The sequence below is a fragment of the Hemibagrus wyckioides genome, linkage group LG15, assembly GCF_019097595.1.
Source record: "Hemibagrus wyckioides isolate EC202008001 linkage group LG15, SWU_Hwy_1.0, whole genome shotgun sequence".
NCBI classification, from domain to species: Eukaryota; Metazoa; Chordata; class Actinopteri; order Siluriformes; family Bagridae; genus Hemibagrus; species Hemibagrus wyckioides.
Window position 1 is genome coordinate 21,575,001 of NC_080724.1, and position 10,000 is coordinate 21,585,000.

The 10,000-nt window shown below is 39.8% G+C and overlaps 1 protein-coding gene across 2 annotated transcripts in view; it reads right to left on the minus strand.

The window, feature by feature from the left end:
* Positions 1-3,632: 3,632 nt before the first annotated feature.
* smim29 (small integral membrane protein 29) overlaps positions 3,633-10,000 on the minus strand; it is a 6,509-nt gene continuing 141 nt past the window's right edge. Inside the window, exons 1-5 of one of the 2 annotated variants that reach the window (XM_058409107.1) lie at positions 9,885-10,000; positions 7,614-7,865; positions 6,811-6,836; positions 6,528-6,630; positions 3,633-5,594 (exon numbers count right to left, since the gene is read on the minus strand). The exon at positions 9,885-10,000 is cut by the window's right edge and continues 21 nt beyond it. In XM_058409107.1, the coding sequence (XP_058265090.1) occupies positions 5,535-5,594; positions 6,528-6,630; positions 6,811-6,836; positions 7,614-7,721 (297 nt within the window). In that variant the 5' untranslated portion in view covers positions 7,722-7,865; positions 9,885-10,000 and the 3' untranslated portion in view covers positions 3,633-5,534. The remainder of the gene's footprint in view (positions 5,595-6,527; positions 6,631-6,810; positions 6,837-7,613; positions 7,866-9,884) is intronic. The other variant, XM_058409106.1, reaches the window with a different exon arrangement.

A 10,000-nucleotide genomic window follows, 5' to 3' on the forward strand; every position in this document is an offset into this window, starting at 1 on the left:
AAAACAAACCTTCAGTTTGGTGTGTGAGCAAAAATTTTTTTTTCCCTATTTTTGAAAAAATTTTCTTCCTTTGGTTTTTTTGCGATTCAGTTTGTCTTTGAGTTAGAGGTGTGTGTGTTAGAGAGAGTAACAGTAGGAATTTTAGGGAACTCTCATAATGGTTGTCTGTCTTTCTTTCTTTCTTTCTTTATTGCTTCCTTCCTTCCTGCCTTTCAGTCTGTATTGTCATTCTCTATCTGTTTGTCTCTCTCTTGTCCCTCTGTCTCTCTCTGTCTCAGAGAAGCTGTCTCCCTAGATTGTCTTCTTTTAACCTCATTTCCTTCCTCCCTTCCTTCCTTCCCATGTGAGACTGTATATGCCCCACAGGAGCGACTGTGATGGGACAGAGAAAGAAAAATACGGTCAAATGTTCACCCCCTGTTTTTGTGTGTGTGTTTTGTTTTGTTTTTTGCCTCAACTACTAAACAATTTGTTCACCAAATGAAATAAAATTGAATTGGAATTGTGGAAACTGGTCCAGATGTAAAGTCATTTATCAACGTTTTACGGTCGATGTCAAATTTCTATATATTTTTTTAAAAAAGATTATTTCTCAGTTTAAGATGAAAAATTTGAAGACTCATTTGTTTCACTGCATCAAAATTTCATCATGAACATCCTGCTTGAACCTCAACTCTCCCATCACTCTTCCACTTACACTCTGGTACTTAAATACTGATGTTTTCACTGTGTGTGTGTGTGTGTGTGTGTGTGTGTGTGTGTGTGTGTGTGTCTGCACACAGAAACTGGTTTGGGATCAGTCTTTACAATGTACAAAACTCTCTCTCTCTTCTCTTATTCTATTTTTTTTTTAATTGTGGCCTGCAAGTATTTGTATTCAGACTGGTAATAAAATGAATGATTCCTACACCTTCCTGTACCTGAGTCTTGTTTGTTTGTTTGTTTGTTTGTTTGTTTTGTTGCAAACTGTTCAGGGTGTATTTTACTGCATCTCCATGGTTATTCCTCTAAACTCTTCTCCACACAGACCTCTGAAGGTGTGCTGTAGCTTCTGACACCAAGGATTTTAGCCAGTTGTGAAGTGGAGACTCAGACTTTATGGATTAGATTTCTGGGAATTCAGAGAAAGAGTCAACAGTTTGGGAGGAGGCACTATGGGAAGAAGAAGAGGAGGTGGAGGCAGGTGACGTTCTGGACAATGTTCTGCTGGGAAACCTTGAGTCCTGCATTCATGTTACTGTAACATGTATCACCTAGTTAAACATTGCATTGCAGAAGTTACACCCCTTCATGGCAACAATTTTCCTTAATGACAGTGTTCTCTTTCAGCAGGATGAAGCTCCCTGACACACTGCAAACACTGCTCAGGAATTTTCTGAGGAACTTTTTAAAGAGCTGTCCCTCCATTGGTCCATCCTTTGTTCCTTTTGTCCATCCATCCATCCACACTGCAAACACTGTTCAGGAATGCTCTGATGAACTTTAAGTTCATTTTTAAAGCGTACCATCCATCCACATCCATCAGTCCATCCATTCATCAATCAATCCTTCCATTGGTCCAACCATCCATCCTCTGCAATAGTTGAAAAGCACACACACAGTAGTTTCAATTGTAGTGTATTAACTATGCCATCCCTCAGTCAATCCATTGGTTCATTCATTCATTCATTCATTCAATCATTCATTCATCCTTTAGTCCATCCATTCACACTGCAAATATTGTTCAGGAATGCTCTGAGGAACTTTGAGTTCCTCAAAAATGTTGTTCAAGATTAAAGATCTTCTGAAGAAAACACTGTACCTCACACTGTCACTTTAAAGGCTCACTTTAAGGGCTCAATCAAAGAACCCTACATTTCTTCATTTCTAATGTTAAAAGGCTTTATTTTTAGAGTGTCATCCATCCATCCATCCATCCATCCACATGACAAATGCTCTGAGGAGCTTATCCAAAATCTGATCTGAGCTTCCATGGAATGTGCTGCACAAACACGTCTGATCCATGGAGTCTCCACCTCATGACTTCCAGGAGTCTTGGCTCCAGACACTACCACATACCTTCAGAGGTCCGGTGGTGTCCATGTGCTTCAACGAATTTGGTGGTACAAGAAGGAACTACACAATATTAGGGTTCAGACGGTGGTTTTAAAGTTACAGCCGAATGTCTGAATATAGAAAACTTACAAAAAAAATAATAAAGAATGAATTGAGTGGTATGAGTTTAAATATACACTTTATTGCCAAAAGTTTTGGGACACTTTGGGAGATTGAATTCAGGGGTTGGGCTCTGCCCCTTAGTTCCAGTGAAAGGAACTCTTAATGCTTCAGCTTCATACCAAGACATTTTGGACAATTTCATGCTCTTTGTGGGAGCAGTTTGGGGATGACCCCTTCCTGTTCCAACATGACTGCACACCAGTGACCAAAGCAAGGTCCATAAAGACATGGATGAGCGAGTTTAGTGTGGAGGAACTTGACTGGCCTGCACAGAGTCCTGACCTCAACCCCACAGAACACCTTTGGGATGAATTAGAGTGGAGACTGAGAGCCAGACCAAAACTGGGACGTCTGCCTTTACCTGCACATGAATGTAATATGGAGTTGTCCCGCCCTTTGCAGCTATAACAGCTTCAACTCTTCTAGGAAGGCTTTCCACAAGGTTTAGGACTGTGTTTGTGGGAATTTTTGACCGTTCCTCTAGAAGCACATTTGTGAGGTCAGGCACTGGTGCTGGACAAGAAGGCCTGACTCTCAGCCTCTGCTCTAATTCATCCCAAAGGTGTTCTATGGGGTTGAGGTCAGGACTCTGTTCAGGCCAGTCAAGTGCCTCCATTAAGAGTTCCTTTCACTGGAACTAAGGGCCCAAGCCCAACCCCTGAAAAACATCACCCGAGTTCAATGGTTTGGAGTGGTGTCCCAATACTTTTGGTGATATAAGTGTACTTCTATCATTGGTCATGTGTAATTAATTCAATAATAAGAAAAACCTTTGAAGTCCTGATTTTTTTTTTTTTTTTTTTCATGTATTATTTTTATTTGAGAAATCATTATTTTTTTAGATCTTGTAATTTGGACTTAACTCCTTTTATATATGTAAATATCTCACTATTTTGTCTTATTACTAAGTCATTATTTCTTTCCTCTTTATTTTTCTATCCAGAATTGAGATGTTTCTGTTTGTGGTGATGGTTAAAGCACCATCTAAATGGAATTGAATTTCAAGATATTATCTTGTAGACTTCATCAGTCTACAAGAGTCAAAATCCATTTTCTGTATCACAAAAAGTAGAATAAATAAAAATAGAATAAAAAAACGCTTTCTAGCTAAAACCATTAGTTTCTCAGTATTTGAAATGTGAGACTTATGCTTCTATTATTTTATTATTATTTCTATTTTCTCTTATAATTAATGCTCTTTCTGTGATTATTATTATTATTATAATTATGATCTTTATTATTATTATTATTATCATTATTCTTATTATTATTATGCATGCTCTAACTATATCTTTAAAACACAAATATAGGTTTAATCAAACATGGTGTGTTAGGATAATTACACAAAAGTGAAAAAAAAAGTTTTGTAAAATAAATGAATAAAATAAAATAATAATAAAACCCAGTAAGGGTGCCTGGATAACTTTTATTACATTTAATAAAACTGTAATATTATGACACTTGATGTAAGTCTTCGGTACATTTTACAGCACATGCTCATTTCCTGAGGCTGACCTTAGTACCTGTATTTCCTAAAGTTAAAGGGGCGGAGTTTACTCTACTAGCCACCTCTGATAGGTCGAAGGGGCGCAACGGGGCATGGCAGCCGGCTTTAAAAAGCTGTTTATCCCACAACAGTGTGGATTTCATTTCAGGCAGCCTGCCATGACTGGAAAAGCAGAAGCGAGAAGTCTGAAATGTGGCAGGTGTGTGTTTTGTACACACACACACACACACACACACACACACTTCTAACTCTAGACCAGAAGTTTGCGCGTTCTCAGAAAGTCAGTTAATCACAGATAAAGTCTCTGTATCTGATCTTTCTACATGAGCTGGTTTCTAAGAGAGGAAAAACATACCAGGTAAGATACCAGGTGAGATTTCTTCACATGACCCTAGCACTCATGACGTGACCCTAGCACTCATGACGTGACCCTAGGTTGTTGTGTTTTGCACTAATGACCAAACGACATACAATGACAGCAATTTGGATACAAAACACATCAACCTGATTTGTATAGAGTGTGAGGATGACTGACCTGAATAAAACAGCAAATTACACCCACACACACACCCACCCACCCACACACACACACACACACACACACACACACACAGACACACACAGATATTCGCATCCAACATCAACAGAGCTCAAAAAGAAATCCCTCGATGATGATGAACACCAGCAGGTTTGTTGTTTCAGTGTCCAAGCATGAAGGAAGTGTGAGTGTCTGAAGCTGCAGCCCTGATTTTCACTACTCCTTTAACTGTAAGAGCTAAAATATTAATAATAGTGATGATTAATATTGTTGTATATCATGTATATCGTTTAAATGATGTTTGAAATGGCAAATCCGCAACTGGTTTCCATGGTTACCTACAGTGGTGTCTTTCTGTATCATTTCTGCTGTATCACACATCATCTTTTCTCACCCAGATGTTGATAAATCACAAATCGACTGAATAGTACGTTGTTCGATGTTTAATAACCAGTTTGTGAAGCACAAACTCCATCATGAAACCAAGAAAACTCTATAAATATACAGATTAGCCCCACCCTAACCACACCCCTTTCTCTGTCCTTTGGGAATTTGCATAGCCTGCTACTTCATTTGCATACCGCTATCTGATTGGCTGTTATATTTAAAACCTCTGACGAAACATAGCTAATGAAATGTAAAATAGCTTTAGACACCGAATTTGTCTAGATACATAAACATCATTTGGGGTCAAAGAGATGTTTTCTTTTTCACATGAAAAGTTTTAGCCTTAACAAGAAGTTAAGTGTGTCGGTTACTCCAGCCAGTTTGTGTGCGGCGTAAATTTACTAACTGGTTTCCATGGACACCTACGATGGTGTCCTTGGAAAAACCGCGAACGAATCAAAAATGTAAACTAATCTGACATTTCTGCTGTGTCACCATCACGATTTTAAATGGTATCAGAGATTGTCTTCCTGAACTTCATGGTTGGTTTCATTCACTGGACTTCCTGTAATTTCTAATTTTGCTTCTAAGCAGCTCCTTGAGGAATTCTGGGATCCTACAGTAAACTAAAAAATAAATAGACTTCTATACATTTCCGGTGATTCCTATGGGTTTCCTACATTAGCATTATTGTGTGTGTGTGTGTTTTGCATAATAAATGAATCGCAGCATCACGGAAAAAGCCATGTCCTCTGTTTTCATCTCTCACTCCCTGGATAATTTTCTCTCTTCCCCGACGATGAGACCGGAGCGACGTATATCATGCATCTAAATCACACGTGAAGTCCAGAATGTCAACCGTAAAAGTATCGCTCACTTCTTCTGTCAAACGTTCGGGTCCTTGGGGAGAAGAGGCCAGTGCTGTTGGTATGACATCGTCCAGCCCTGCGACACAGGAGAACGAATCGGTAAAGGAACAGTGCGTAGTCCAGAGGACAGACATAACAATAGCTACTGTATTGTAATCAGCTCAACATTAGGCATGAAAGAAGTCTGGCAACACGGTGACTGGCAGGAGTTTCAGCCAATCAGAGGAGAAAGGCAGAGTAAGAGGCTGATACGATACTGTAGAAATGGAAATCTTCTTATCTTGGTAATTTTACAATGGAAACCTTATACACAAATGACTTAAAGAATCAGATTTCATTCTTAAATCTAATCTAGCTCTGTTAAAGTGGCTAAAAAATAATTGTAATGTAGCAAATATTAAAGGAACGGCCTTCTAACATTCTTCTCATTTCCATATTCGCAGCATTACTAATCCTGATTGGACAAATCCAACACACGACTGCTTTAAATACGCTTTCACATCAGATTAGGTCTGATGTTTTTGGCCCCCAGCAGGTTTTGTTATGTTTCACAGCTTTATTATCTTTTTTTGCTAGATTGTCGTGTTTTGTTTTTTGATATCCGTGAAATATTCTGGTCTCGTTCATCTTTCCTCCTTGCTACCTCACACACTTCCGTGATATTCCTGGTGTGTTTCACCGTCTGACCCGATCCACTTTGTTCAGTGTTGTTCAGATACATCCTGCTTTTCACCTGATAAGCGCTGTCCACTTTCTGATCGGGTGTCTGTTGCTAAGCAACAAGCTGTAACGTTCTAACAGCGAGAGCATTGTATCACACAGTACACGATGTGACCTTAACACTGTAAATGCTTCAGAGCAGAGTTTCATAAGAGTTTGGTGATCCTGAACTGAAACCTTCCTCTATCTGGGGTTAAAAGCGGAGTTTAGAACAATAGAGAAAAAAAAAAGTTAAGCGCAGTGTGAACAGCGCTAACTTCCAAACAGGAACATTTTCCTAGCTGGTGACCTTAGCGTCGTCTTCCCTCCACAGCTCCTGCTCGGCTTCGTTCAGCTCCTCAGTCGGGTCGTACGTATAAACCGGGAGCAGCTGGTGCCGTAACCTGTCAATCCTGAAAAAAAAAGAAAAGGGGGCGGGGTTATAACTTTTCACCAGTGAGACTTCTACTGATTACTGCACTGGAGCATGTGGGAAAAGACAAGAAAGGAGGATAAAGGATGGAATAATAACCAGAAGTATATCTATCTGAATTCTAGCCAAAGAAATTGTAATGGATTTATGTAAATTTTACCTTTGCCTCCTCTTCACATACATCACCTGAAAAACAGGACACACGTCATATAACAGAGTAACAAATCACACATGAACACTGTCTTATTATTATTATTATTATTATTATTATTATTATTATTATTTCTATCATTCTCTTTGTTCTCTTCATTACTTTCTCCTGCTACATTTCTTCTTCTCTCTCTCTCTCTCTCTCTCTCCTTGTCTTTCCTTCTTTCACCCTTCTCTTCTCAGAATTCTCCTTTCTCTCTTCTCCCTCCCTTTTCCATCTCTCTCACTTTCTTTCTCACTCTTTCCCTTCTTTTCTTTCATTCTTAGTGCTCCTTTTCTACCTTTTCATTTTCCTTTTCGTTACCCTTGTCTTGCTTCCTTCTATTTCTCTTCTCTGTCTTTCTTTTTCTTTCTCTCTCTCTCTCTCTCTCTCTCTCTCTCTCTCGTCCTCTCACCATTTCCTCATTCCTAATTCTTTTCCTTCATTCTTACTGCTCCTCTTCTCTCTCTCTCTCTCTCTCTCTCTCTCTCTCTTTCAGTTCAAAGTGCAAACCTAATGAACATTTGACCTTTCAATTTATTGTTTTTCTTATTGAACATGAAGGACAGATCTCTGCGCTGTCTCTAGACGACTCTTCCTGCATGAAGTCAGGTTTACATCTGAAATAAAAAGCTTCATTGTCTGGAGTCAAACTTGAGTCATGTGATGCTTCAGCTTCAGCGTTCTTCAGATTAACCCCTGCATCCAAACACACACACACACACACACACACACACTCTTCAAAAGAGATCAATACGACATGATTTACATACCGCTGCTAGAATAATCCCGGCGAAGGTGATGATGAAGAACGGGAGCAGAACGTACGTCAGGGTCACGTCTCCTCCGGCCGGGTGTGGAGGCTCGGTGGTCGTGTTCATTTCAGGGGAAAATGAAACGTCTCCTTATCCTCTCTCTCTCTCTCTCTCTCTCTCTCTCTCTCTCTATTTGTTTCTTCCTTGTCGTCGGTGTTCATATGACTCCCACATGGTCCTTCCGTCTCCTGGTCTGGGGCTGGACCAAGCCTACATAGAGGAAGAAGAGTGTAAAATATCTGAACATGTCCTGATTATTGGAATTTACCGGACAAATCTAAATTCCACAAATTTTTAAAATTTACTGCTGAACTTCATCCAGAGTGGAGATCAGCTGCCTGAGAAGCTCCTTAACCCTGAATATCACTCTACTGTAACGTAAAGTGGTCTTCATCATCATCATCTTCATCATCATCATCATCATCAACATTTTCAACATCGTCATCACCATCATCATCAACATTATCATCATCATCATCAACATCATCACCATAATCATCATCAACATTATCATCATCTTCATCATCATCATCATCAACATTTTCAACATCGTCATCACCATCATCATCATCATCATCATCATCATCATCATCACCATAATCATCATCATCATCACCATAATCATCATCAACATTATCATCATCATCCTCATCATCAACATCATCATCATCAGTGTCATCGTCATCATCATCAACATCATCATCTTCACCATCATTATCATCATCATCATCATCTTCACCATCATTATCATCATCATCATCATCTTCATCTCACTCAAACAATTATTTTAAGGAGCCAAAGAACCGAACATGATGTGCTCAGTGATTATATGCTAATTTATTTCACTGTAATAGCACACTTAATAAGCTAGCTAGCTAATTAGCTGCCACATTCTAGCCCTGACTGATGACTAGCTAATATATTTATCATCAGATTTAACCCTCATTAATCTTTCATAGGATGAACATGATTCCTGTTCTCTAAGATGGCCGATTTTTTTTCAAGCGTTCAACTAGGACTTGTCATAACATTAGCATCATAGCTCTAGCGCTAAGCTGAAGAAGTGAATGTCAGACATAAAACATGTCCTGCTGCTTAACTGGAGTTGAGGAACGAGGAAATTGTGTAAATATGCCACAGTGTTGCAGTGAGAATGTCAGGAAATGTCCAGTACAGCTCCTACTGGTCTGTTAGACTCTGTTAGTCGCTGACTTGGTGACCTAGCATGAGAATGCTAGGTCATGAAAACGTGATTCATCAGACCAGGCCACCTTCTTCCATTGCTCTGTGGTCCAGTTCTGATGTCCATTGTTGGTGCTTTTGGTGGTGCACAGGGGTCAGCATGGACGCTCTGACTGGTCTGCAGCTATGTAGCTCCATACACAACAAACTGGGATGCCCTGTGACCCCTTTCTTTCAGAACCAGCATTAACTTCTTCAGCAATTTGAGCAACAATAGCTCATCTGTTGGATCGGATCACACGGGCCTTTGCTCCCCGTGTCCATCAATGAGCCTTGGCCGCCCATGACCCTGTCACCGGTTCACCACTGTTCCTTCCTTGGACCACTTTTGATAGATACTGACCACTGCAGACCGGGAACACCCCACAAGAGCTGCAGTTTTGGAGATGCTCTGATCCAGTGGTCTAGCCATCACAATTTGGCCCTTCGTCAAACTCAAAGCTCAAATCCTTACACTTGTCCATTTTTCCTGCTTCTAACATCAACTTTGAGGACAAAATGTTGACTTGCTGCCTAATATATCCCACCCACTAACAGGGGCCATGATGAGGAGATACTCAGTCTTATTCACTTCACCTGGCACTGGTCATAATGTTATGACTTACTATGCCATATTTATGGTGGTTATTGATTCTGGTGCTAATTTTTGATGCTGCTGTAAATGTTTTTTTTGGGGGTTTTTTTTGTTTTTTTCCTTTAATTAAAACGCACTCCTCATTAGTGCTGAGGTCAGGGTTATTTTAGGTCATTGTAGGCTACATCATGTTAATTATTTGGAAGTGCACGTGAAATGCGCGTGCGTGAAGATCTGAAGTGAAAGAGATAACAGCTTGTAGTTTAACAACAACTGAATAAAATCCACGGAATTGTTTTTGCGACCTGAGATTGTTGTTAAACTACACACTGTCATCTATTTCACTTCCCAATAGAAAGCAAGACGTTAAATAGTTTTAAAAAAGAGAGAGCGAGAGAGATCACGTGACTCACATGAACTACAGGGCGGTAAATAAGGAGCTGGTCCTGTAATAAATCCCCTGAACACACACACACACACACAGACCGACCAGAGCGTTTGCAAATTAAACACAGTGTGTGTGTGTGTG